Source organism: Orbicella faveolata, unplaced genomic scaffold (assembly GCF_042242905.1).
Source record: "Orbicella faveolata isolate gen_17 unplaced genomic scaffold, um_ofav_v1 contig_25, whole genome shotgun sequence".
NCBI lineage: Eukaryota > Metazoa > Cnidaria > Anthozoa > Scleractinia > Merulinidae > Orbicella > Orbicella faveolata.
The window spans coordinates 8,778,514-8,806,115 of NW_028301553.1; the positions used below are offsets into that span (position 1 = coordinate 8,778,514).

Consider the following 27,602-nt stretch of genomic DNA (forward strand, 5'->3'; position numbering starts at 1 on the left):
GTATTTTTCATCTTCCTTTCTCTTTCAATTCTACATCCTTCTACTCAGGATGGTCTTTGAATGCCTAGCAAGGTTTAAAGTGGCGTTTAACACGCTATCCGCGGCCGTATTGGCAAAAGAAAAGTGTTTCGCCGAAGTAGCAGGATAACGGTAAACACGGTAACTTTGAACGCTTTGTACAAGGTCAATATACTTTGGCCGAAAAATGTTTTTCCAGAAACGTGGTGTGTATCCCTCCAATGTCTAATTCATCACTGTGATTGCTTTCAACAGCGTTGGACTTTTGAGAAATAATTATTTTAAAATCAGCTCCAACGCTCCATCTAATTTAGTATGCAACATTTGAAACTTTATTTTTTAATCGCTTCGGCAGTTTTTTGATGTTTATCGAATGATATTGCATTAAAAGGCCTTTTTCTTCAACACTGTGTAGTTTTCTCATTATTTTGCGTTGCGATAGTAATTTCTGAACAGTATTTTGCGGGGGCTTATTTTCGGCCTGATTTTGCTGCTATCAGACGGAAAAAGTTTGCGGCTCGATATTTTTGGTTTAAAGCTAAACTGAAACAAAAGAAATTCATTTTGAAATAGTATTCGGTAACCTCTACTTGGGAGATAAAAATCGGCCGATTTTATTTTTTAGCCGGAAATCATCGGTCGTTTCTTAGGCGCAGGGCCTCTTAAAAAAGTGTGTTTGAACAAATTTCCGAACACCTCGAAGTTCGTCAAAAATGCTCCGCTGCGCGTCGTACGTTCATCTCTCTTCTTGGTGTTTGGACATGTGGTCAAACACGATCTTTCGTGTGTGATATATTGCATGTATTCGTCAGGTCACTGATCGAATGGAAGAGCTGAAAAGGCAGTACGATGAGAAGTCTGCGCAGAAGGAAGAACTGAGGAAGAAAGCTGAGATCACTGAATTGAAGCTTGAACGCGCCGGCAAACTGGTGTCTGGACTTGCGGGAGAGAGGGACCGCTGGGAAGCTAGTGTTAAGGTGAGAAAAACTTAGCATTGGAATAGTTTTGTTACGTCTTCACCTCTGTGAGCAGCTGTGAATAACGCGACGACTCAGGACTAGAATCAGAAGCTTGCAACCGCTTCCAAACGCGGGAAATTGTACATCTGTTTAGTCACGTGTGGTTTTGGCTTTGCTTGTGATTGGTCGAAACACGTCGTGTTTGGTCTGATTGGTTGAAGCGTGTCGCATGAGCCACACTGTCCACCAAACATAAAACTCGTAGCAAAAATGTGCAATCAATGAATTGAAAAGTGTCCCGCCAAGCTATCTTGCATCTTTGTTCCAAATGTTTGTTTTAGCTCCTTTCCTATGTGTGTGTAGATTCTGGAGGAGAACATTGGCTACCTTGTGGGAGACTGTTTGATTGCTGCTGCGTTCTTGTCTTACGCTGGACCATTCCTGTCCAACTACAGAGACGAGCTGGTGGAGAAAACATGGCTGGCGCAGGTATTTGTTGTCTAGTAACTGTAGCGTCTGTAACGTTAAAATCTTTCGCTTACTGCGATCTGATCACTAAAAGGCACTATCAAACGGAAACCGGAGTCACCCGAAACTTTGGACAAAGGAAGCGTTTTTAGTCATCAACTGAACAAGGTTGAAACTTGGAAATGAAGACGAGAAAGATTGAACGCAACAAAGGGTTAAGTAATCATAGTTGGACTTCTACATTTGTGTTCAACTCCTGTACCGTTCACGTAAACGTTCAAATAAATCCGAGTCAGTCATGAATTCTACGTGTTTTATACATTTTATACAAGTTTAATACATTTCCATTCTCGCAGTCTTTAGTCATTTTCGCTTCCTAATGGGTTCCTTGTGTGATGAATGCTATTCTATAAAATCAGCCACTATCACCAAACCATTTGATCTACTTGTCAATTTAGTGTGTTTAATGAGACCATGCCTCTTGTTTTCCAGGTGCGCCAGCTAAATGTGGCTTGTAATCCAGACTTCTCTTTCTCCAATTTCCTGGCCAAACCAACCACTGTCAGAGAATGGAATATCCAGGTTTGTGTAATTCTAACAAATTAGGCGGCTTTCAGTTTATTTTTCGTTTGAAGATAGAACTACAGTACGTACAAGACGAGCCATGGTTTAAAAAGAGAACGGCTTGGGACGAAACGAAGGTGCGGCCGAAACCCCACTCGTCCAAACCGCTCTTTTTGCGTCGGATGTCTGACCCAAAGCGGAAAAGCAAACTGCAAGCAGTCTACTAATAAGTGGTTTTCTCACAGAAGTTTCCTTTGCCGTTATGTACCTAGCGAGAACCTTGCATGTACCCAATTTGTTTTATTTTTTAATCGTTTGACTTAATATTGTGTTTTTTATTGTTATCAGGGTTTGCCCTCTGACTCGTTTTCAACAGAGAATGGTGTTATGGTGACACGGGGCAGCAGGTACTGGCAAAAATACAAGATACACTCAAGTTATTTTAATCGCGTCTTTGTCTGCCAGAAGTGATTTTATTTTGTATTTGCTGATTGAAATTTCTTTCTCGATGGGACGTTTATGGAGATCTTAGAACTGGCAAACTGTTCGCGACGGTTAGTCTCATGGACTGGGTGAAATGTCGGAGCTCAAAATATGGCCTCAATTTTTTTCTATGCATGTGAGGACTGATCAAGGGGGAATTTCCTGAAATTGTATTTTGCGCTACCAATTCAGTGCGCTGTGAAGGTACTTTCTTGCGAACATACAACGGAGACAGAATCTTACAGAATTACCAGAATGCAGAGTTGTGATCGATTTGATGTGCCCTTTAGGTGGCCACTGATGATTGATCCACAGGGACAAGCTATCAAGTGGATCAAGAATATGGAGACTAAGAAGGTCGGTACAGCAGATACTACTGAGTCCTAGATATTAGATATATATTTCAGTAGTTTACTTATACCGGAATTTCGTCCAATGTTCTACTCGCTTAAAGGAGTTCGGTCACGGTTTATTGAGTAATTTTGGCCGACACCCTGAAAATAACAGTTTAATAAGATAGAAAAACACTAAAGAGATTATAATAAACCATAAAGAAACAAGGATGGTTAAGGATGGAGAAGATTAACATGGATTTCAAACGACGAACTTGAAAAATTTAGGCTAAACTCTTCAACATGCGCAAACCATGACGTAGCTAGCTCCTTTGAATGTTGGTCACGGAACTAATGCCCTTTCTTGTCCATTTCTTCAGGGTCTAAAAATAATTGATTTGCAACAGTCGGACTATTTGAGGACATTAGAAAACTCCGTTCAGTTTGGTAACCCGGTTTTGCTGCAGAATGTGCAAGTAAGTGTGAACATGCCTCGCTCGCTTGTAGTATATTTTGTCGAAAGTCGGTTCCAGTATTGCACTTTCAGTAGTGGAGCAGTCAGCTTGTTTTTGGTTCATTTGGTGAAGGTGCTGTCCTTTAAGACAGTCCTCGAAAGTTAAAAGGTTTTGAATTTTGAAAATCAATTCCATTAAAGCTTAACAGGGAAACTGGGTGGGAGGGATCGTCGTTTCATAGGAGGATCGCATTTACAGTGAAATTTCAAGCTAATGAAGTTAGATTTGCGGATAATACGATTTGTGTCCACGCCTTCAGTTGGTAGTCAAGTCAGCTGAGAATCGACATGGCCGTTTATGCGGAAATTTTGCAAGCACAGCAATCCAAAATACGTTGGAAAAAGGAACCGAGTTCCTCAATCAACAGTATCTCTGGAAGTGGCGCCTTGAAGATTTTCGACTTGTAGTCATTAGAGTGAATGCTAATTTCATCTTTCAGGAGGAACTGGACCCATCTCTGGCGCCTATCCTGAACAAGTCTATAGTAAAACAAGGTAATTGACGATAATACGTCCTCGTAATATGAACTAGTTCCCCGCAGAAGTTCTAAACCTAACTCGCAAAAGGAGTCACCAATTTCCCGGGAGGGTTAAACCTTGAATATTGTCCAACTGCAGCGAATATCATACAAATAACGCACGAAATGTTTCAGGGTATTTTCGGTCAACTACGTTTCTCCAAAATACGAACCATGGCGAGACCAAACTCGCCTGATATGCCACCGAAGCGTACCAAAAAGGTACGATTAGGTTTTAATACTACATACCACTGAAAACACCTAAAAAATTTATGTATTATATTTGCACTACTGACTCAAGATACCTCAAGTGTACCTCAACCCTGCGATATTTAAAGGACGCATCTTCTTTCTCTAGTTAGGTCTGTTTCTGGGCATGAAACAACTAAGAATATTGCTATTCCCCTTGTATGGGAGACAGGTCTATCACAGATTACCACTGTGAGATTAAAATGTCTTAACCAAGACCTCAACTCAAACAACGCCAACCAGGGCTCAAACCCGGGGCGTTCGATCCGGATTCCATCGCGCTATCCGTTAGACAACCGTGCCCCAGCAAGAGAACAGATCAAATATTGATTGCTATATTTTCTTTTGAAAATAAACTGTAATGTTATGGTATTTCTTTGGCAGGTGGTCGTTGGTTGATTCGGCTTGGTGACAAGGAAGTGGAGTACAGTCCTGAGTTCCGTTTCTATATTACAACGAAACTGAGTAATCCTCATTACACGCCCGAGATCTCCACCAAGACTACCATCGTCAACTTTGCTGTGAAAGAACAAGGTTGGTTTATGTCTTACTAATAGGATTGCGGTCAAATGGATTTGTAACAAGCAGAATATCGCCCAAAACAAATGACTCTGAAAAAAAATTAAGCTGTTGATGTGAAACTGCAACTCTCAAAGAAGGAGCATTAAGAGCTTTGTTCCTGGCTGAAAGATTTCTCATGAAAACTGAAAATGAAGGCAATTACTATCTCAACAACTTCAGACGAAATCTGCGTCCCAGAATTGACTGCGCGCCCAGAGATGTTGCTAGGAAAAAGAACATGTACAACTGCGTCATGCTTACGTGACAATGGTGGTGCACGCGCATTTTCTTGTTCGTTGGGATTTTTTTATATGAAGAATGAAACGCGAGAAACTTCGAGTGTTTCTACAAGAATTTGCGAACAATGGCTTTTCATCCTGACTCAATAAAGACAATAGTCTTAAATTGCACTTTCAGTCACGAGTTTACATGTCTTCTGTGGAAATTCTTCGATACACCGGCGGAAATTTGAGGGTTTGTGATGATTTTACAAACCCGGATTTTTCGTCGTGCGCAATTTTTTTTTTTTTTTTTTTCAATGAATGACTGTTTCGTTTGTTTGTGTTTTGCAGGTCTCGAGGCTCAGCTCCTTGGTATCGTTGTTCGTAAAGAAAGACCAGAGCTAGAGGAGCAGAAAGATGCACTTGTCATTAACATCGCAGCCAATAAAAAGAAACTCGAGGAACTGGAGGACGAGATCTTAAGGTAAAGTGTTGCTGTTGTACGCGAAAATGTTTGGTGTGATTTTGCTAAGCTAAAAACGTACTCAGAACATGAAAAATAATAATAAAAAAAAGGCAACAAGTATGGTTTAATTCTGTACAATGTAATTATTTTTCAGGATTCGTTTACACAAGTGATTTTTAATGCAGTTTTTGTCGAAATTTCCTCTGCGAATTTTGTCGCGCTTGTGTTGCAACTCTGGCAATTCTCACTTGTGAAGCAGAATTTCGGTCCGATTCGGTCGGGTTTCAGCGTGGTATCGTTGGAGGTTCCAAACATATGACAAAAACGACACGCTTTGATGCAAACCCTCTGTTAGTTTTATACCGTGTCCTAGAGACTGTTTAAATGGCGCTGAAATTGCAGCTGAATGGAACACAAGCACTTCAAGAACCCTAGTGGAAATCACCATCAGAACCGTACCAAAACTCACGGTGCAATAAATAACCTAGTCTCCCTTTGAGTTGTTTTTATTGTGTTCAGTCAGCCTAACAATAACAAAACAAGAATGTAATCGTTTTTGTTAGCCAGTGGTTAAGTGTTTTAACGTAGTCAATGTGCTATCGTCCTTTAGGTTGCTGCAGACAGCTCAAGGTTCGTTGTTGGATGATGAACAGCTTGTGAACACGTTGAACTCGTCCAAAACAACTTCACAGGAAGTAGCTGAACAGTTACAGGTCAGCGAACAAACTGAGATCAAGATCGACGCTGCAAGAGAGGTAATGGCTCTGTTACAATAACTCGCTGCTATTATAATAAGCGCCCGTACTGCAATAAATGTGTAAACTCTATAATAGCAATCAAATTAACGTGTTAAATTTCGTTTTCAGTCGAGAAGAGTTAATTTTTACCAAGAGTTGATTTTAGCTATCAATTAAACTATAATTAAGCTTGAACCAAATTCTACCTTAAATTTTGGGTAAGCTAATGAAACCTCTCTTTTCCTCCATGCCGTTAGTGCTTCTACCTCGTTAATGCGACCAAAACTTACGACCCCGGCCTTAATTTTCTCTATAATTTTACCCCAGCATTTAACTATTTGAAAACCTTCATGGTAAATGAAAAAACAAGCAGAAAAATTGTGCTCAGTTTAAAACAATAAAATGCATCACTTGTGTTCAACAAACTGCGAACAGGAGTCGTCTAGACGAATTTTAGATGGCATTAATTCTAGCTTCACGAGTTGAACTGGTCAATTAGTGGACGTATAAATGAATTTCACTGTGCAGGGAGGTCAAAGAAAAAGGAAATCATCCAGAATAGGTCCCCATTTCCAAGGACTGCCTTCCCAAGAGCTCCTCATTTTTAAGGCTGTGCCTTGAACGCGACATCATGATATAAAATCTATATTTAATGAAGAAAAAGTACAACTAAACCCGGCTCGTATTTCGTCACCAGGGCTACCGGCCGTGCGCACAGCGAGCCTCGATCCTGTTCTTTGTCCTGAATGACATGGGCAAGATAGATCCTATGTACCAGTTCTCCCTCGACGCCTACATTGACCTGTTCAACAACTCCATTGAGAAGAGTCAGCGGAGCCCCAACCTGGAAATACGAATACAGAATCTGAATGACTACCACACTTATGCGGTGTACAAGTATGTATTAAAACAAAATTTAGTGCTTTAGTCTATCTCTTTTCGTGAAAGGAAGGAGTGAGTCACATTGCTTCAGTACGTCTCGCTCACCCGGCAACTATGATTGCCTACTGTAGGTTCAACACACGGATTATCTTAAAATGAGTAACTTTACTTACGGTGTACTGTAGTGAATTTGGTGATTCACTAGAGAGTACCCTCGAAGAGATCGGCTGATTAAAAACAGTCAATGTACACCAGCCAGAAACCGCTTTACACCATAGAGCATTTTCTCTCATGGCCGCATGCAAATTTATTGGAACAAAAGAGTGTAAAGACATGAGTGATCAAAGAAAAAGAAGTGTGTACATAAGAAACAAGTTCAACTCCCACAGGACTGGTTTGGGACACCAACATAACCTGTAGAGCAGCTCCGGCTGGAAGGGTCTGACCGCAATGTACGGCGTGGCTGTTTTTTACAAATGACTTTTCTCCTCAGGTACACCTGCCGCGGTTTGTTTGAGCGTCACAAGCTGCTGTTCTCTTTTCAAATGTGCTCCAAGATTCTTGAAGCTGCTGGGAAGCTCAATATGGACGAATACAACTTCTTCCTCAGAGGGGGAGTGGTAAGTAACAGTTAGATGTCCTATATGGGTTAACTTATTGACCAAGATGGCTGGATATTGGCCAAGTTCTTTTTTTGTGTGTTTATGGACCGAGACGAAGTCGAGGCTCGCAAAAAAAGAACGAGGCCAATATCCAGCCATCTTGACCGAACAAGCTTTTTGGTCAATGAAAGATTTACTATACGGCTTTCGGGGAAATTTTTCTTGCGGGACACAGCGGGTAGTCACGAGCAGGCAAGATAGCGCTATCTCGCCCGTTCGGGTAGCGAATCACAGCGCAGAATTTCGTTTATCTTGCCTCCTCGCATAGCTAGCCGCAGATTAAGTGCTGTTAATGTCATATTCTTGTCACTACAACCAGTGATTTGACGTTTCAACTGATTTAACCGTGGAGATGTTTGTTTTGTTTGTAGATATTGGACAGGGAAGGTCAGATGGATAATCCGTGTACTCAATGGCTAAATGAGAGTTCGTGGGATAACATCACAGAACTAGACAAGTGAGTTCTCACACCTTCTATTCAGGGTGCAGAAACGATTTTTTCCCTGCTTTTTTAGACAACAAAACGGCTGGGTTGCTCCATCTAAAGCTATAACAAGTCATCACATTGACGTGCAAGATCAAGGCATCCGAGGTTTTTTAACGACGAAAATATTTGTCAAATTGCGACATATTTGACGCGGTGGTCTGTTGGTTAGTTTGCTATACTTCGGAAACGGAGCACCAGAGTTCGAACTCTAACGGGGGTGGGGTCGGGAGGAACACGTTAGAGCCTCTCTCCGTTCGGTGGTATAAATGGATAGTGGCAAACTTTGGCATAAGCAAAGTGCCAAGGGAGGGGGGGGGGGGGGGGCGGGGGCGGGGGCGGGGGCGTGCTATGGACTAGCATTAACTCCTTGGGGGAGGAGTGATATCCCCTATTAGGTGTATGTCACAGACACAGTGAAGGTAACTGACCGTCGACAACGAACATTTAGAGGCAAATTTATATTATTTTATGGTACGTCCTCCATTAACACATTGTCGTTCTTTTATTGTCAGACTGCCTAATTTCCATGGTATTGTCACATCGTTTGAACAGTATCCCAGAGACTGGAACATCTGGTATACCAGTGCTGAGCCTGAAGTCACACCGCTACCGGGTGAGAGGAGCTAAAACTGCTCAATAATTATTTGTTTATCTAAGCTTCATTTTGAAGACGTTTGTCTTGTCAATTCGTTCTTTCCTTCAGTCACGCAGGACTGAAGGAATGACGTAGTTTTATTTTCAATTTTGTTGTATTTTCAACTTCGTTCAATGCTGTTGTCGCTCTTGTGCTACTGTTGTTACTGTTCTCGTTTTTGAATAAGACTGCTGACAGGCAGTCCTTAGGGTCAGTCAAGGGTTGGCCCGTAAACACGAACGCGTAAAGGCGGTACGGACAATACAGGGTTGGGTGAGACGTGAGTCCCGCGTCCATGTCTCGTCCCAATCTCTTTTAGTCTGAAACGTCTCGCCTCATACTCCCTGGTTTATTTCGAGGGAAAAACAGACTGCCAGAAGTCTATTTTTTATACTTGTCTCTACGGCTATCAAGGTTGCAATGTGTCTGTCTCAATACATGCGAAGTAACACTTACCCTGGTCCAAATAAAACATCTACGAAACAAGGTCTTGAAAAATCAGCTTAGCTTCTTTCTTCTAATTCTTTCTGTAATGTTCTCCATCCATCCTTCTGAAGAATTAAGAACCGCATCCCTAATTCGTATTTTCAAAAGTAGTGTGAACTCATTAATATTGCCTATGCTGTAATATTCTGATAATGTTTTCTGTTCCGTTCTTTAGGTGAATGGGAGAATGCGTGTAACGAGCTACAGAGGATGTTGATCGTTCGATCTCTGCGTCCTGACCGAGTGTCTTTCACTGCTACATCCTTCATTGTCAACAACCTGGGCTCCAAGTAAGTTCTCTTTTTTTTATAACTTCGTGAAAGGCTGACTCAGAGGGTGTCTTACCGGAAACAATAGCCTCGAGCAGTCCTGTCATAATGCACCACGTCTCATGGCTTGCAGTGGTTTCCCGCCACAATGTCGCGCACTCGTCACAGCTTTCATTTTTCCCGCCATACCTAAGGTGTCGCGTTTTGTCACAGTTTTCAGTTGTTTCCCGCCATTCTCTTGCGTATCAGTCCCAGTTCCCAGTTTTCGCGCCACAACTGAGCATGAACATTTCCAGTCATGCACTACTTTTGAGTGGTCTCCCGTGAAATATGCTTAAGTGACTCTTTACTCCTTTAAACTGATAAAATGTCATTTTGCTCTCGAAATTCAGGTTTGTCGAGCCTCCAGTGTTAGACATGGCGTCGGTGGTGGAAGACTCGTCAACGCGTACTCCACTAATTTTTGTGTTATCTCCCGGAGTGGTAAGTTCATTTTCTCGAAACGAAATTGTTACTTCTGCTCCTGTGCGACTTTCTCGCATTGTTCTATGAAAAGATGGTGAATATTCCTCAACCTTTTGTTATAAAATTACTGGACTGACTTGTGGTTTAATTTCACCTTTGACTAAACGATTTTTACTAATTTTTTCAACCGCTTTTGTTTCATTTATCTCACAGGATCCCACCAGCGCCTTGTTACAGCTTGCTGAGAACTCTGGGATGTCAAATCGGTTCCATGCCCTCTCTTTGGGTCAGGGTCAGGCACCAATAGCCACGCGCATGATCAAAGAAGGAGTGAAAGACGTAAGTTTACTTCCGCCCTTACATCTAAAGACGTTCTCTATTTTTCCCCACCTGAACTACGTGGTTCTAACTTTTATGTCTCTGGATGAAACTTAAGTGTGCGACCATTCAAACGAAAGCTACCGAGCAGCACTTTGATGTTGTGCTGTTTATTATGCAGTATAAGGTGTTTCTTTTTTTATTTTACAGCGTGAAAACACATTGTGTCGGTGCCCTTTTAATTGATAGCTTTTTAGTATTTCTTTCACTTGGTGGTGTTTGTTTTTCGACAATTCAATTCAACAACTGTCGAAAGAGATACAACACAGCATGAAAGTTTACAGTTGCATAGCCTTATTTCTCAATTTCGTTCTTGAGCGCTCTTGAGACTGAAGGCGCCGTTGTTTAAATGTTCAATTACCACTTAACCTTCTGATTCTGACTACACTAAAACGAGACATTCAATGTGAAAAATTTATTGAGGATGCGTCCGCAGTTAGTCTGTCATCTGATGCAGATGTATTCCGTCTGATAAGATAGTCTCTATCCTTGCAAATTACAACTATTGCTTTTAACAATTTGAACCTGTGCTACGCCAGATACGAAAAATCACTAAAAAAACCACCCTTTAAATGTGGGCAAAAAATATGTGGGAATGTGTTCCTCATCTAATGCAGCAAAACGAGATCCCGATGAAGGGGTACAAAATCAGTAAGGTAGAACATTTTACAATTACACAGCTTGATAAAAAAAAAAGTGGACGAACACGAAGACTGACCTACCCAAAATGACCTACAATGAGCGACAAAAGTGTTCAGACACTTTGTAATAAAATTCGATTTTCGAGCGCCTTGGGAACATTTCCCCCCTTACCCCCTATCCCCTACCCCGCCCAAACAATGTTGATTTTTTTTATTTCTAGGAGTGCACAGACCACAGCGCCTACACAACATTGAATTGGGGGACTGGGGATATCAGAGAATCAACGCTAGACGCAAATAAACTAGAACAAGAGATTAAATATCGAATAGAGTCATTTTCTATAAGTGTCTCAATACTTTTGTCGCCCATTGTAGATCTCCCGCTAAAAGCCTAAAAAGTCCCAAACGTTCTACGATGGTATAATAATTTCTGACTAATTCGTCCCTCAATCGTCAGAAATTACAATACTGATCTGTACCTATTGTTTCAGGGTAACTGGGTATTCTTGGCCAACTGTCACTTATCCTTGAGCTGGATGCCTCAGCTTGACAAGTTAGTGGAGCAGCTACAGGTGGAGGAGCCGCACCCTGACTTCAGACTGTGGCTCAGCAGCAGCCCTCATCCAGAGTTCCCTATCTCCATCCTGCAGGTCGGCATCAAGATGACTACAGAGCCTCCCAAGGTCAGTACAGCGTTACAGTTTTCATAATTCGTCTTATGCAAAGGACTAGGTTTTTAAAGGAGCTCAGTCACAATATTTTGAGTTATGTTGGCCACGTACAAAATTACCTTTCTATTAAAGAAAACCTGAAAATAGTAGTTTACTGAGATAGAAAAACACCCAAGAGATATTAATAAACCATAGAGGAACAAGGATGGTTAAGGATGGAGAAGATTAACAAGGATTTAAACAACGAACTTCACAAATTTAGGCCTAACTTTTAAAGATGCACAAACCGTGACGTAGCCCCTCTGACTTGAAGTCGAGTGATTTAACTGCGCGTGTTTCTAAGGAAAAATTCCTGCCATGCACTTGAGAGGCAATGAAATCGTTGAATAGTCTTTGGTGATGCTAGTATATTTAAACAACAACTCCAACAACTCCAGCTAAGTGGTCAGAGCGGGACTTGAACCCGGAACCTCCGGATTTCAAATCCGACGCTCTAACCACTCGACTACGCTGCCTCCGTTTTCAGCTTATACAAATCATTCCGCAGACCGATGTCTAACCTTTGGAGTGACTTGTCTCCACAGGGCTTGAAGGCAAACATGAAGCGATTGTACCAGCTGATCACAGAACAACAATTCAGCCGCTGTCACAAGCAGGAAAAATACAAGAAGCTGTTGTTCTCGCTGTGTTTCTTTCACAGCGTGTTATTGGAGAGGAGGAAGTTTCTTATGCTTGGCTGGAACATCCAATACGGCTTCAATGATTCTGATTTCGAGGTCTCAGAGAACTTGCTGAGTATATACTTGGACGAATACGAGGAGACACCTTGGGACGCCTTGAAGTATCTGGTAAGTCTCGTTTTATGTGGTCAGTCTGGTTTAACAGGGTTGCTTCAGGTCAGGAAATGGTCTCCGGAAAAAAAAAAAAAAGGTCTTAAAGATCAGGAAATTGTCAGGGAATTTTATTTTAAGTCAGAGAAAGTTGACGTTTTGAAGAAAAGTCAGGGAAATTTGAAATTGTAACACCGCTAAGACCAATATACCATTATAATGCCATTGAAGGCTGGAAGAAACACCTCAGGTCATTGTGATCTCAACGATGTTTTTTTCTTAATGATGAAAGCGAATTTGTCGAAAACTTATCAGTCTTATAATAACGGCTCTATGCGGTATTCTGGAGACCGCTGCTATATCTGACATTTTGTATATATTTGGCCAGGGAAATTCTATTTTCAGCAGCCGAAAGTGAGAGAATTTTGAAAACTGATGGTCTCGCTTAAACCTATACCGTATTTATTTTCATCAACTTAGTTAACTAAAAAAGAGAGAGGGGAACCGGGTTTTGACAGGTTCTACAACATCAAAATTAAGTGCGAGTGGTCCTAAGTTACATGTACATTCCATTCTCTGTGGATGATTGACAATCAAATTGACATGTGTTTAGGTGGCAGGTGTCAACTATGGTGGTCACGTGACAGACGACTTTGACAGGCGTCTTCTTCATTCTTACATCAATGAGCAGTTCTGTGACGTAGCCATTCAGACACAGTACTACAAGTAAGTCCGGGTTTTTTTATAACTTTTTTTTTTTTTTTGCTGTTAGAGCATTTTTCTCTTGAGTGTTGAAGAGTGATTCCTTTTGCATCGCTACGCTACGCTCTTGGCTTAGAAAACTCGCGCCACTTGTTCATCCAATCAGAAGTAAAACCAAAATCAATCGTGAATCGCTCGCACACGTTTTCCCGCGCTTCGCGTCAGCAACACGCATGTACTTCAAATTTTGATTGGCTCATTGTTTTTTTGTGTCCCTTGTTATTGGCTAAAGTGATTACTTTGATTTTGGTTTTACGACACTCAATGGAAAACCGCTCTATAATGTTTGTATTACAATCCATGTTCATCCCAGATATCGGTAGCCTTACGTATTGTTTAAATGTTTTGTGTATCAAGGCTGAGTTTGGTTTATTTTATCAAGTTTTGCCAAATACTAGTCTCCTCCGCAGCCGTTTTTTGGGATGTCACGCAACGGGAGGAGCGTTGCGTGACATTCCAAAAAAAAAAAACGGCTGCGGAGGAGATTAGCCAAATACTTGCTATGATAAGTAAAATAATTCTATGGATCTAAATGACAAAACCATAACTTCCTTACAAACAAGTACGCGCAAACGAGGAGAGGGCAGTACCCTAAATATCTCGGTGCTTTCCGAATTTTTTTGTTCATTCTCTGTTGCTAAAAATAACACACTGGATGAATGTGATGTCATGATTGTAGTTGTATGATGACTTAAGTTGACGATCGTGTGTTTTTTTCCTTTTAGGTTGTCTTCTCTGCCAACCTATTACATCCCAAAAGACGGTCCTCTCACTACCTACAGGGTAAGATAATCAGTGAACTCCTCGTTCCTGCGTTGTTTAGGAACCCACGACATATAAGTGACTTTTTCTTTGACTGTGATCTCCAGTGAAGTTCGAAACGCGCTATTCGCTAGCTCTTTGTTTTTGCGTTGGTTAAGGACCTGAGAGAAAAAGATGAAAATTATTTTAAAAATGCCATTGGTTGCTCCCTTTTCCTTAATGATAACATCAATTAAGATTGATAACGTGGTACTGGGTATCTCATTGCTCCTGGGTTGGTTAAGGTCCTGAGAGAAAGCGACGTGTTTGACTCTGACTTTGACTGGATGCCAACTGATGTTCAAAACCTGCTACTCGTTAGTTCTTTTTTACTGCGTTGTTTAAGGAGCAGAGAGGAAGAGATGAGACCTTTTCTAAAATGCCATTGCTTGCTCTCTCTCTTCCTTAACGACGACGTATATGACTGACCTTGGCTCCGATGTAAATTGAGTCTGAAAACGCGCAATTCGTTAACTCTTTGTTTCTTCTTGTTTAATAACATGGAAGCAAGGAATGGGGTTTTTTAAAATGCGTTCGCTTGCTTCCCTGTTCTTAGACGACGGCTTATACGTAGCAATGATTTTGACTTTGATTCTACTGTTAAGTTAGGCAGAGAGCGCTCATCAAGTCGACCAAACAGACAGTCCGGGATGCACCTCAAAACGATAATAAATCGGAGAAAATTCTATTTACTGTTACCTACCATCAACATAGCCACGAATAACATAATTTTATCTTGCTTCGGCACTGCTCAAACGTGGAACCGACTTCCCATGAGTGGAACCTAATGCGGATAAGAAAAAGAAGAGCAAAAACAGTAGCCTTTGTTCCAACCACTGCCAAGCGCGGGAAAACATGCAATCAACCCCCAAGAGCGGCAAAACGCGCGCAAGGCAATGTTGCCTCTGATTGGTTGAAAACATAGCAGGTTTGCTGTGATAGGTTTCGGCAAGACGCACGATTTTTTGAACAAATTGTAGCGATTGGCCAGTGATCTGCAAATGCAAAACCAATGAGTACATGATAACATCCGACAGTCGATATAAAAAGCCGCTCTAACAGCTGAAGCGATTTCCATTTGCAGGAATACATCAGCATGCTGCCTAATGTGGACCATCCAGAAGCGTTCGGTCAGCATCCCAATGCAGACATCGCCAGTCAGATCATTGAAACAAAGTAAGGCATAATAAACAATGTAGCATTGCAAGACGTGCATTATATTATCATTCAAAGTTGAACTAAGGGTAGGACAGCCGAGAATTTTTAATGATCTTCCGATATAGTGAAAAAAAGGTTTGCGGAAATTTTCGGGTAGCCGATGGTAATCTTCGGAAGTTTTCAGGGCTTGCAAGTGAAAAGTAGAAGCCACTGCTTACACTGCATCAGAAAGGCACTTGTCCGTGAATTTACTTGAAGTGATTTAGCCGTGAAGTGCAAAATATGTGCTACGTACCAAATTATAATTTTCGTAAGTAACCTTGTAATCCATCTTGCTAAGGCATCATTTCTTTTTGCGTGTTCTACTTTTTTTTAATTAAATCGACATTTTTTAACCCTGTAATTTTTTACTGTGTTATCAGTCTCTTCAGGGATACCGAGTCTTGTTTACTTACTTCTGCTTTTATTTGCTTTTCATAGAAACCTGTTTGGCACGTTACTTTCGCTTCAACCCCAGATCCCCTCTGTTGGACAAGGAGAAAGCAGAGAGGAAAAGGTGATAAAACAGGCCTTAACCTGATTCTTAATGATATGAATGGTACATATAGGGGTTATTGACCAAGCCTGAGGAAAATATCCCGCCATCTTGACCAAACAAGCTTAGGCAATAAAAGATTTATTGTATGGAAAAAGAACGCTATTTTCTTGTGGGACACAGTGGGTAGTCCCGAGGGAGCAAGTTAGCGCCATCTTGCCCGCTCGGGTAGCCAATCACAGCACAGGTTTCAATTCATTTTGCACGCTTTTACGGGCAAATGTAATAATGCCTGACGATATAATCACTTATGTCGGTAATGTGAACATCGACGTAAAGACATCAGGAAAAGATCTTGCTACACCCATTTAAGGCTCTGATTCTCTAAGAGTAAGAGTACTTACAGTACAGGTTATTATTATATGGCTAGCTGCGTGGTTTTTATTCATTAAAAAAACAACAAAAAGACGTAACACCAAGCTACAGGCTTAACAACAAGATGCACAACATGAGAGTTGTCACAAGGTTCTGATTTCGCTCTGTTTGTTTGGCAGGTTCTGGAGCTTGCTGCTGATGTACTCAAGAGAGTTCCTGAGGAGATCGATTACGAACAGACAGCGAAAATCATGTCGGACGATCCGTCTCCTCTCAACGTTGTATTACTGCAAGAAGTAAGCGATATTATTTATCCCACGTGAACGATTTGAGAGATTTGCGCGAAAGATTTCTACCACTCTGATCGACTATCACCTACACGTAATCAACCAAGCTGAAACTACCCTAGGACTGGCATCATCTGCGTATCAAACAAGCAGCAAAATTCACTCCGTTCGCAATGTAAACATGCTCGTTTGACCAGTGGACCTTCTACGATCTCTAGCCTGGATATGTCCAAGACTGCACGCTCCCTATGATAAGCATCACAAAGTGTCCTCATTCATAAAAGGTCACCAAAACACACATAATTGTGAAGAAATGTGGAAACGACGCTTTGTGATGCTTACTTAGAGTATGCATCTCATTAGCGTGCAGTCCTGGGCATAATAGTATAGCCTCGCTTCACTCGCCATTCGCACTGTCGACTTGCTTCGCTGACCGAATTTTTTTCGCCCTCGAAGGGAGCTTGTTCACAGGCTATCTCCAGCCATTAATCTCGTCTTTGTTTTACCTTTGTAGATTGAGCGTTTCAACGCCCTGTTGCGGATCATCAAATCATCCCTAATCGACCTGGAAAAGGGAATCAAAGGTCTTGTTGTCATGTCCTCCGATCTGGAAGAAACATTCAATTGTATCTTCGATGCCAAAGTTCCTCCTCTCTGGGGAAAGGCGAGTGACCTTATACAACCTACATGATTACTACAGTCGCTATATGACAAACCTGATGAGCGCTAAACCGTTTGTTCGTTGATCGAAGGTTCATTGTAACCATAACTCGGGTATGATGAACTATCGATCTTAAACGAAGCACCATAGACTTCTGGAAATAAGCGCCTTCGTCGTAGAGGGAAAGGCACTTAATGAAAATAACCCTTCAAATTAGATGGAGCTATCAAAAAATTATGTTACATGTACTTCTTTCGATGTTAAGTACGGCAAACTGGTTGAATCTGGACAAGGGGTAATCGCGAGATGCTAACTGAAAATGCAAATTTATTTTTGTTTTGCTTGGCTTTTGTTTATGGTGACCAAAAGGGTACCATGCCACGGATTTCCCATCTTGAAAATTTGACCTAACGTTTTTAAAGCTGGTCATTTACTATACGTGTCAACCTTACCTTGATCCGAGTCAGCCATCTTTGTTCCTTTTTGGTTTAATATCACCGCTACTGTTTCTTTACCTTGGTTAAGTATCATTTTGAGATTTCTTTCGATCTTAAGAAATTTTGTTCCAAAATACGACCTAACACGACTTACACGACTCCTATCAACTCCCCGATTTTTTCCAGGCCTACCCGTCCAACAAACCGCTGGGTAACTGGACACGTGACCTGGTGCTGCGGGTGGAACAGTTTGCCAAGTGGGCGACCACAGCTCACCAGCCTGTGATATTCTGGATGTCTGGCTTCACCTTCCCCACAGGCTTCCTAACCGCTGTGCTGCAGACATGCGCACGACAGAACAACGTGTCGGTGGATTCGCTGTCGTGGGAGTTTGTTGTGTCAACTGTGGACGACAGTAACATTACACAACAACCAAAGGTAGGAGGGACTGGATAGGGGAGCGTACCCTGGCCATGTCCGAGGTACCTTGTACCTCTGTTTCAAAATGAGTCCTCATGCAGAACCTTTCATATGAAGATGAGTTTGAATTGTATAGTCATTGTGTTAACTGACAATCTGGAATTTGTAACTTAGTGGTCATTTTTGGTTGCCAGCACCCTTGTTTTTCAAAGCTGTATTTATGTAATCTAGCAGCTAATTTAAAGGCGATGAAAGAAGATGTTGTGTATAACATCAGTGAAAATGAACCTGAGGGGAAACACACTCGTTTTAACAGAGGCAAAAGGCACCTCGGAGATGGCCTATAACTACAGGCATTTTTACTTGTACGATTGCAGAAAGTTGATTTTAACGAAGAATTTGCTAATGCTCAAGCTCTCTTGTTATCGAACAGATTGTGAAAACTTAACTTAAGTGAAAAAAATTAGCCCCACAAGCAACCTAACATCAGAAATAAAAAGTCGATTCAGCGTTTTTGCAGAGCTTGTTTGTTGAAAGTAAAAGTAATTAATGATTTCGTAACTGTCCAGTGAAATTGTTTTTTAGAGTTTGTGCGAGACTTTTCTTTGTTCAGTGCTGCCTTCGTCATTTTCTCATATTTTACAAAATCTTGTATTAGTGCAGTTAAGTTAGTTGGAAATGCAAGCCACCATGTCCTTGATTGAGAATCAGAGTGAGGATAGGCGTTCGAGAATTTCATTCCATTCTCGTCCAGTTTGCGGACGATGCCATCAACCTCAAGACATTGCGCAGTCAGTTTGACAAAGTTATTTGTTTTGGGTGCTGTGGTAGTTTTGATGATTGCCTCTGACGGGCAGCCTTAATTTCCCACTAGCACTAATCCATAGTTTAGCAAACACAACGTTAAATATAACGCGAACAAAGTTTAACGAAGACTTTTTTCTTCTTTTCATTTTCAGGATGGCGTGTGGATCCGTGGGCTCTTTTTGGAAGGAGCTGGCTGGGACAAGAAGAATGCGTGCCTCATAGAAGCAGAGCCCATGCAGCTCGTTAGCGCCATGCCCACAATTCATTTCAAGCCTGTTGAAAACAAGAAGAAAAGTGGCAAGGGTAGGTCTTTCCTATAAGTATTAAGAGAGTCAACAAGGTGTCATAACTACCTTGTGGCTAAATACGAAGAGACGTCAAATAGAAACATAGATTTACAGAAAATTCAACGACGTGGTCATTTTACCGGCGTCGTCAATTTGTAGCAGACGGTTTAGAGATGCACCAAGATGTAAAGCGTATTTGTAGAGCCATTATACCTCTTTGTACTTCAATTATAACACGAATTTATATTTTAGCTAACTCAGAAATCTCCAGTGCAATTATTCAAGTCTGTCTGGTGTGTCTATCGTTGACAGAACTACCCTTCAGCAGGATACGTTGATAGAATAGAATCGTGATAAGTTATCCTTCGCGGTTCTCCTCCAAAAAATGTAGAATTTGTTGAATTAACGCTGCTTTTTCACGTTGTTCTTTTCACGCAAACGCCGACCAAGACCTGCTCAGATTTTAGATATAGCGGACGTGTAGAAGTATCGAGGGGTTGTTGTTACACCTGATCTTTAGCGACGTAAGATAAACGCTGGAAATCTGTCTGTGTTCGCGGGCTATGTTCTCGTTGGCCTAGCTGTCGTGTTTAGGGCAGTCGGGTTGTGATCTAAATGTAGCTCAATCTGGAGATTGGTTTCATTGTACACTGTTAGTTATCTGCTCATGAGAAGTCCCTAACCATTTTCTCACGTGTTGCAGGTGTATACGCTTGCCCGTGTTATTACTACCCTAACCGAGCAGGCACGTCCGGCCGAGCGTCCTTTGTGGTGGCCGTGGACCTGAAGGCAGGAGCTATGACGTCAGACCATTGGATCAAGCGCGGAACGGCGATTCTGATGAGTCTTGACTATTGATCTGCGGTTATTCGACGGGTTCGAACTTCTTGCGTGTAACTAAAGCATTGTGTGACTACAGTATGAACATTACCAGGAGTACAAAAAACTGAACGCAATATTTTTACGTTCTTGTATTGTAGAATAATTTGTTGTAGTCTATTGTCATTCAAAGTTCCTAAAATTGTAGTAAACGTAAGATTCTTTCTACTAGTCTTGTTGCCATTACAAAGCTGCTAGAATGAATTAGTGTTGTCATTTATGAAGATTAGAGAGAGAGGTCATCGTTTTATAGCACTCCTTCGTTCGTGAAAATTGTAAATCTCTGTCATCGTCATACATGTACGTTTTTTCTCTCAAAGAGTGAAATAATTTATTTATTAATTAGGTTTGTACCTGTATTAAAGAGTATTTTTCCACACCATTTCAAACTACTTGCAGAGTATTGTGTTGTGTAGCTTATAAAGCCTTTCCCCTCATATTGGACTTTGTTGTTTCTGAAACATCAGCCGCCCCTTCATCTGTTCACAAGTGTACTTTTAAAGCCAGTACTCTAATTGTCACGCAACCCTTCTACCTCGTACTGAAAAGGAGCGTTGCATGACATTCTCATGATATTGTCTGGTCTCCAAAAACAGGTCATTTTCCTCCATCATGCAAATTCTAAAAAAATTCCTGTCCTCAGGTCTCAGTGGTCTCTCTCTTGTTACCTTTCTGATTAACCCCTCCTGTACTCCAAATTCATCGCGTAAAAGATCTCATGATTTATTTTAGGGTGAAACTGCTTGAATCTTTTGTTCATCAGTAGTCAATTGTGAACGAGATATACTCATGTCAATCTTTGTGAACAGCGAACACATTGGCCACTTGCTAGGGTAACCAAGCCTTCACATGGGATTTTTCTCATTGTCTCTTTTTACAAGATGCAAATGGTAACAGAAAGCCAAATTGCAGCATTTTTGTCCAGCTGCGTAAAATGTTTAATGAATGTTTAGCATAAAGACAGGAAGGGCCAAAATTTGTAAGAAACCCTTAAAAGTAGCCTCAAATTAATTTTCAGAGTGAGACAGTCACAGAATTCTATTAACAATTTCCAAATCAGTGTTCGTGTGTATGCTTGCACATCTGTCAAAAGTTACACCCAAACCCCTCTCTTTTCCTCTTAAGGTCACTCTAAAAAATATCTCTGGTGGCACAGACATCTTGCTGTTCACTGAGGCAGCCATCTACAAGCTTTTGACTTCATATGCTTGTTTTGCGCCAAGTTTAACACAACAAAGTATCTTGCAAAGCAGTCAATTATTCCTTTCCCAAAGTGCGTGCAGCTCCTTCCCTCTCCTCGCATGTAGGAGAGCAATAAACAGTGATGCAGGCTGCGAACGAAGGCAACCACAAAACAAACAGATCAAGGTGATAATTTCAGTTTATTTACAAGTGATTTTAAGGGTACTCAGAATTACATGAAGTTTACGAAAGACCTGGCAGCTTCATTAACACAAGAACATATTCCCAGCATGAAATTTCAAAAGTCCACAAACAGAACTACAGCACTTCACTTGGCCTTGCTCCTCTACAAAGACTGTAGAATAAAAAAAACAAGAAGATCAGTTACGATCAATATTGTCTCTTATCACCCAGGAATCCAGATCAGTGTTCCTAAAGTAAACAAAATCTATATGTTTGTGACATACATTGAAGTTTTGCAAAGATTTGATGTAAAACAATCAGGGTTTAAAGTGAGGATGAAAGCTTGATGTATCAAATACTTTTTGCAAAACGCAGGTTTAAGAACTCAAGATTTTACAAAGAATGTATGAACTCATCAGCACTTTTGCCACCCAGAAATTTTGCAGTTTTTGAAAGCCAATTTCTCCTCAAATGTCAGGGGCACCCAACAGATCGTTTCGGTAAATTATCTGTTCGGAAGGGCTTTAATCCCCTCTGATTTTTTGAAGAGAATTGTCCCCTCGAACTTTCGTAATATGGGAAATTTAATATCTGTTGTTTTCGGATTGTAAAAAATGTCGTTTTGGGTACCGAAAAAAGGTCAGCTATCATTTTCAGAAAGGCGATAAGACCTAAGGTTTTCGGGGAATGAACAAAAAAGCCCTAATAAATTCGAGAATACTCAAGTTCCCCTAGAATAACCGAACAGATAAAAAATTCTTAGCGCAACCTAAAATTAACCTACAGAGCTTTAAAAGTACTCCAGATGGCCTCAAACAGCGTTTAAAAGCATTTGAGAGAAAACAGTCATTGGGTGTCTCTGAAATGTTACACCCAAAGAGCCAAACATTTCACCAACTACTAAGTTTCACAAGCTGTTTAAATGTTTGTAGTCAATTTGTGTCTAGCATGATGCTTTCTCTGTAAAAAGACATTTGTTCATGAGGAAAAATGTAAACAATTATGTCAGCAAAGATTATCCTACTTCAAATGTTAATTTTTCTTAAGAATTGGGGTACCCCAGGGTAGAGAGGGCTTTTTTCTCCAAGGTCCAACAGAATGTCACGCTGGCAACCAAAGACTGAAGCCACGTTCCGTTGCACCTTGGAAACATATTCCTCTGGCATGCGCACCCAGGGTAGAATTGTGGTGTTTATTAATTAGCAACCCTAAGCACTACACTGACGACAGGTCAAGCCCGATTCTTACAACTGTTGAACCTTAATGTTGCTAATTGAAGATTAGACCCGTAGCCCTGGTGGGCTACGGGTTAATAGCCCATGAAGTGAAGCCAAATGGGCTATTGACCCATGGCCCTTGAGGGCGAAGGGTCTAATTGCATTAGTATCACCCAACTAGTCGGACAGAAAAGGCAATAGTAACGTTAGCAAATGCAAGTTGAAGAAATATTTATTTGGGAATAAAACAAAAGAAAGCGTCACGCTCAATTACTAATAGTCCTCTAGTAGAATAGCCAATTAAAATGCAGGATTTGCATTAGTCCACTAGTTGAGTGATACTAATTACAATTAAGCTTAACTGTTTGTTTTCCTGACCCTTTTCAGAAGCATATCTTTACTTCTGCTCTAATTACATGACCAAGCTAACCTTTTGTCTGAATTGAGATCCAGTAATCTTTTCATCCCTGTCAATCATTCTTTGGTCAAACTTATCCACATTGTATCTGCTAGGCTACAAAAGAGTTTGAAACAGGTCCTGAAATTTATAATGTGAACTGAGCTCTAATTGTTTGAAATCAAGACAACAGCGCTTCAAGGCCAAATCAGAACCGACTGTTGTTTTTCTTCAATTACCTTGCCTTCCTGAAACAATCGGTCAACAACCTTCAATCCCCAGCCAGTGAAGGCTATGCAACTTCCAATGATTATCAACCCAGGCAAAGCTTCGTACCACATTTGGAAAGACAGTGAATTTCTCTTGCTACACAAAACACTCCAACAAAATTCAAAATGGCCGTCGACGGAGCCTCGTCCCCAACCTCGACGGAAAATGAGAGACACTGGGAATGAGGTTGCCTCGTCTCCAGTTTCAAGGTCTTGTACGCTGTTTAGTGGAGTGTATCGCAGGCTCAAAATACACCTTAGTTACCAGGGTGACTCTGCCAATCTTTCAAGGAATAAATCGGAGATGAAAGCAAACATGCTGAAGTCCACGTCTAGTAGTTTGGCGTCGGTGTCTTGCAGTAATTCAACAATTCCTTCCATTTTCCTACAGAGTAATGTTAAAGGATTTTCATCATAAGAAAAGAGCATCAGTTTGGTATCTCTCCTTCATCGCAATGTTGGTGTTGGCGAGATTGATTGCAGCAACAACGAGAAGTTGTTTGCCTAAAAATGCCTGTACTACTTCCTCAAGCCGAGTTTTCCTGGACGTTATCGGAATTACAAGACCTGCTGTAAGCGTACAATGTGCAAAAAGGAACACGTCGACGACACCTCTGGAACACTGGACTGATATAAGTATCACAGAGTTGAAGGCGATGTTAACAGCTAACAATGTTCAGCTGTTTGATGTTCGAGAACCTCACGAGTTGGTGGAGACAGGAAAAATCGCTTGTGCTACGAATATACCATGTATGTAGACTTACATGTAAGTTAATGATATAGTCTGAATTTTTATTGTAGCTCACAGATCTGTGTGTAGCACGTCTGATTGGTGTGTTATTACTTCAAGCGTTAATTAATAATATTATAAGTAAACTTAACTGTTGCTCTTTTGAAAAAAAAAAATCGTTAGTTTTAAATGTTCATCACCAGTGTGATTTTTAGTACTCCAGTGTCTCATATTCATTATCATAATCTGAAACAAACTGGTTTAAAAGACTGCTTGCCAAAAAAAACAAAAAAAACATGAGGAGTCAGGCCTTGATTGAGCACACTACCATTCTCATCCCCCGAGCCGCTATCCATTTGGTCAGCACCAAGAATCATGACCTATAGCCTGACCCGATTTTCTGAGCGCAAGCAGAGTATTTGTTTTGTATTCACAGCCAATCATTCTCCTCCCCAGAAGGAGCACTCCTTTTGGTCAGCACCAAGAATCGCGACCTCTGGGAAAGTCCAATTTTCTGAGCATGCACGGAGTAATCATTTTGTATTCTCAGCCAATCAGATTTGTCAGACTTGACTCTGAGCTTGCTCAGAGTGATGGGAAGTCCATGAATCACGGACTTCTAGTGTTGGACTAGGCCAGAGGTCATGATTCTTGGTGCTGACCAAAAGAAGTGCAGCCTCTGGGGATGAGAATGACAGCCAATCAGATTTGTCAACTTGACAGGAAGATCATGATTCGCGGACTTCCGGTGTTGGACCAGCCTAGAGGTCACGATTCTTGGTGTTGACCAAAAGGAGCGCAGCCTCTGGGGACAAGAATGGCTCACTACAAGAACAACTAATGCATAAAGTGTTTCTTTTCCCATCATGCAATCGACAATGTGTAGCTCCAGAAAATATCATACCTCCCCCGCTGGAAATTCTGATTAAGCTTCATACATTTCTTTAAATTTTTTGGTCTAACAGAACCCCCCACCCCACCTCCAATCTCTTCTGTGGGTGAAGTATGGATATTTTCTGTAACTGCACGATTTTGTTTTTTGTTTTTTTTTTCAAAAAGGGAAAAAAAGAATGTTTGTGTTTCATTGCCTTTACTCTTTTTCATGTACCGTAAATCCCTGAATTAGTGCCCCCCCCCCTCAAATAAGTGCCCCCTTCGAATAAGCGCCCCTCCTATTGGCCAAGATTTAAAATAAGTGCCCACCCCCCCCTCTCAAATAAGCACCCTCTCTTCCCTCCCCCTCTTACCTTCCTTCTCTTATTTCTTCTTTTCTTACCCAAAATAAGGGGGGGCCTGGGTCCCCTGGGTCCTTCCCCTAGATCTGCCACTGATCATCCACTTATAAATAAATATTTTGCCTCATATATTCATGACTTTTGGTAAAACTTTATTTATTTCAGTAAGAAAAGTTCCTGAGGCCTTTACAATGGATCCTGAAGAATTTGAAGAACAATACAATGTTAAAAAGCCAAGCAAGAATGATGCAAATATTGTGTTTCACTGCTTAGCAGGAGTTAGGAGTAGAGCAGCAATGGAGGCCGTCCATCAGATTGGCTTCACTAAGTAAGATACATGCAAATTCTACTTTTCTAGATCTATTAAATTTTTTAACTTTTTAATTTTTTGTAATTTTTTGTAATTTTTTAATTTTTTTAATTTATTTTTTTTATTTTTTTTTTATTTTTTAACCAAGACTAGTGAGCAGCGCAAAGGAACACTTCTTGTAGTTGTAAGCTTTTTTGTTTATTTCCCTCGTGTTTCATCTCTGTCTGAGAAAATAAACAAAAAGCTTGCAACCAGGGCTCTCATTAAGGGCCATGAGCAGTAACACCTGTTACGGCTGACTATGCTTAATTTTCCCTTGACGCTATGGGTGAAATTCCCTGTTGTTTAGAGAATTCACCCACAAAGTAACAAATTTGCTATGGGTGTGGAGAATAAGGCTACAGGTGACTAAAAAATTAATGACAACCCTGGCAACTACTAGAAGTCTTCTTTTGTGCTGCTCACTAGTCTTCGTTAAAAAATTTAAAAATTACAAAAAGCTATATAGTTTTAGTTTTTTCTGAAATATATTCTAATTTAACAGCAGCTGCACTGCAGTCACTGCTTTCAATAAGATCTGGCACCTGCCAGAACTTTGGCAGGTCTTTTGTTTTTCATAACCATATTTATAATGTCGGCTGTTTTCATAAACTGGGTGTCTCTTATGACTCTCTCACAAGTGCTTCAGCAGGGACTGCACCTACTTCAGATTTACATTATTTGAAAACACTAAGGGTAATGGAATTGAAGACATTTCAGCTTTTTATGCTTGTCTGTAGCAAGTTATGAGTTTTCTAAGAAGCTAAAAACAGCTGTGTTGGCTTGCAGCTTGGCACATTACGAGAAGAGCCCAATCAGCCAAGTTTTCAAATTAGAATTTAAGGCTTTTCTGAGATATTTTAGAGATTATTAGACTGTCTTGTCAAATGCCAGAATTTAATACTTGGCTCTGATTTGTTGACAATCGTGTATTGTATTCTATGACTTCTCTGCATTGTGTAGTTCCTGAAAATATCCACACCCCTCCTACAGAGAGTTGTTTGGTTTGAGCCACCCCATCCCTCTGGAAATTCCAGTTTTGGTTCACACTTTTACTTCAAAGTATTTTATCTTACAAGACCCCCTGCCCCTTGGAAGGGTATGGATATTTTTTGGAACTGCACATTCCAATTGGATACTAGAATTGATGGTGTAACCATGAAGTTTATATAATTATTCTTAAGGACCTTCACTCTTACATGCACTCTCTAAAATGTTTTTTTTTTCTTTTTTTTTTAGGGCAAAACATTATCCTGGAGGTTTTGTAGAGTGGGCATCACAAGTCGATTATACAGAAAAATCCAATGCTTAAATTGACACAGGTTGATGTAAAAGTTCATTGTAATTTATTGAGTGGCTCAAAGGGATAGCAAGTTGCTGGATTTTAACTATTTTGGTGTAGTAAAGCAAATAAATTCTTATAGTGTTTTTCACCAAATAAAATTGATAGTTTTGATCTTAAACTGTTTTTCATTTCAGTAGTAACTGACTAAACATATCATTTTCATATTCAACTAAAGGTGTTAAAATATGTATATTTCCCCATTTTGGCCCCAGAATAAAATGTGATTAACTACCCAAGGGTTATCCAGCTTTAAACTATACCAGGGATGTAAGTTGGTATAAAGTGTACTGTTCTTGAGTTCCGACAGTGCCCCTCTCTCCTTTCAATTATTATTACTAGAAAATTGTTGGAGAAACCTGACATATACCACCAAACTACCTGTTATTGAATAACATCCCATCCAGGGTTAGTAGTAATGTTCCTAGTCACATAAGATTGGAGCAGACTTTATCCATTCTATATAAAATTACTGTTTAGCTCAATAGGCCATTTCCAAGTTACCTTGAGTTGTGCCTCTGTTTCAAGACAAGTTTTTTTTGAAAACCTTTCATATGAAAATGAATTTGATTTGCATGAAAATGAACATGCAAGTGGAACACATTTCCATGTCAGTGGTTTGGCACGAAGACTCGTTTTGACACAGAGGCAAAAGGCAACTCTGAAATGGCCTATTTCTGCCACTCTCTTGAGTCCAGTCTCCATTTCCCCCCTCCCCGCCCCCCTGAACAGTCACCGGTATTGGAATTTTATTGTTGATCAAGACCACCTGACAAGGAATAATAAAGTCATAC

General features: G+C 40.7%; 3 protein-coding genes across 4 annotated transcripts in view; 2 read left to right on the forward strand and 1 right to left on the reverse strand.

The window, feature by feature from the left end:
• The window catches only part of LOC110050321 (dynein axonemal heavy chain 2-like), a 75,740-nt gene extending 55,444 nt beyond the window's left edge, over positions 1 to 20,296 (forward strand). For both annotated transcript variants that reach the window (XM_089295028.1, XM_089295029.1), the window contains 28 exons: positions 831 to 995; positions 1,341 to 1,466; positions 1,938 to 2,027; positions 2,358 to 2,416; positions 2,783 to 2,849; positions 3,205 to 3,300; positions 3,779 to 3,833; positions 4,490 to 4,639; positions 5,239 to 5,371; positions 5,964 to 6,108; positions 6,788 to 6,987; positions 7,466 to 7,592; positions 8,006 to 8,091; positions 8,634 to 8,734; positions 9,417 to 9,531; positions 9,903 to 9,993; positions 10,189 to 10,314; positions 11,486 to 11,677; positions 12,250 to 12,513; positions 13,109 to 13,221; positions 13,983 to 14,040; positions 15,143 to 15,234; positions 15,697 to 15,772; positions 16,306 to 16,422; positions 16,928 to 17,077; positions 17,698 to 17,949; positions 18,891 to 19,041; positions 19,729 to 20,296. In XM_089295028.1, the coding sequence (XP_089151154.1) occupies positions 831 to 995; positions 1,341 to 1,466; positions 1,938 to 2,027; positions 2,358 to 2,416; positions 2,783 to 2,849; positions 3,205 to 3,300; positions 3,779 to 3,833; positions 4,490 to 4,639; positions 5,239 to 5,371; positions 5,964 to 6,108; positions 6,788 to 6,987; positions 7,466 to 7,592; positions 8,006 to 8,091; positions 8,634 to 8,734; positions 9,417 to 9,531; positions 9,903 to 9,993; positions 10,189 to 10,314; positions 11,486 to 11,677; positions 12,250 to 12,513; positions 13,109 to 13,221; positions 13,983 to 14,040; positions 15,143 to 15,234; positions 15,697 to 15,772; positions 16,306 to 16,422; positions 16,928 to 17,077; positions 17,698 to 17,949; positions 18,891 to 19,041; positions 19,729 to 19,883 (3,552 nt within the window). In that variant the 3' untranslated portion in view covers positions 19,884 to 20,296. The remainder of the gene's footprint in view (positions 1 to 830; positions 996 to 1,340; positions 1,467 to 1,937; positions 2,028 to 2,357; positions 2,417 to 2,782; positions 2,850 to 3,204; positions 3,301 to 3,778; positions 3,834 to 4,489; positions 4,640 to 5,238; positions 5,372 to 5,963; positions 6,109 to 6,787; positions 6,988 to 7,465; positions 7,593 to 8,005; positions 8,092 to 8,633; positions 8,735 to 9,416; positions 9,532 to 9,902; positions 9,994 to 10,188; positions 10,315 to 11,485; positions 11,678 to 12,249; positions 12,514 to 13,108; positions 13,222 to 13,982; positions 14,041 to 15,142; positions 15,235 to 15,696; positions 15,773 to 16,305; positions 16,423 to 16,927; positions 17,078 to 17,697; positions 17,950 to 18,890; positions 19,042 to 19,728) is intronic.
• A 971-nt stretch (positions 20,297 to 21,267) lies between these two features.
• Positions 21,268 to 23,330, reverse strand: LOC110050192 (NADH dehydrogenase [ubiquinone] 1 alpha subcomplex subunit 1-like). Its single transcript, XM_089295030.1, has 3 exons — positions 23,123 to 23,330; positions 22,917 to 23,000; positions 21,268 to 21,441 (listed from the first exon to the last, which is right to left on the reverse strand). The coding sequence occupies exons 1-3, from the start codon at positions 23,222 to 23,224 to the stop codon at positions 21,433 to 21,435; spliced, it is 195 nt and encodes a 64-aa protein (XP_089151156.1). The 5' UTR covers positions 23,225 to 23,330; the 3' UTR covers positions 21,268 to 21,432.
• Positions 23,331 to 23,422: 92 nt separating this feature from the next.
• LOC110050190 (thiosulfate:glutathione sulfurtransferase-like) lies at positions 23,423 to 26,929 on the forward strand. Its single transcript, XM_020756080.2, has 3 exons — positions 23,423 to 23,902; positions 25,283 to 25,445; positions 26,706 to 26,929. Exons 1-3 carry the CDS (start codon positions 23,548 to 23,550, stop codon positions 26,776 to 26,778), a joined length of 591 nt encoding a protein of 196 aa, XP_020611739.2. The 5' UTR covers positions 23,423 to 23,547; the 3' UTR covers positions 26,779 to 26,929.
• Positions 26,930 to 27,602: the final 673 nt, after the last annotated feature.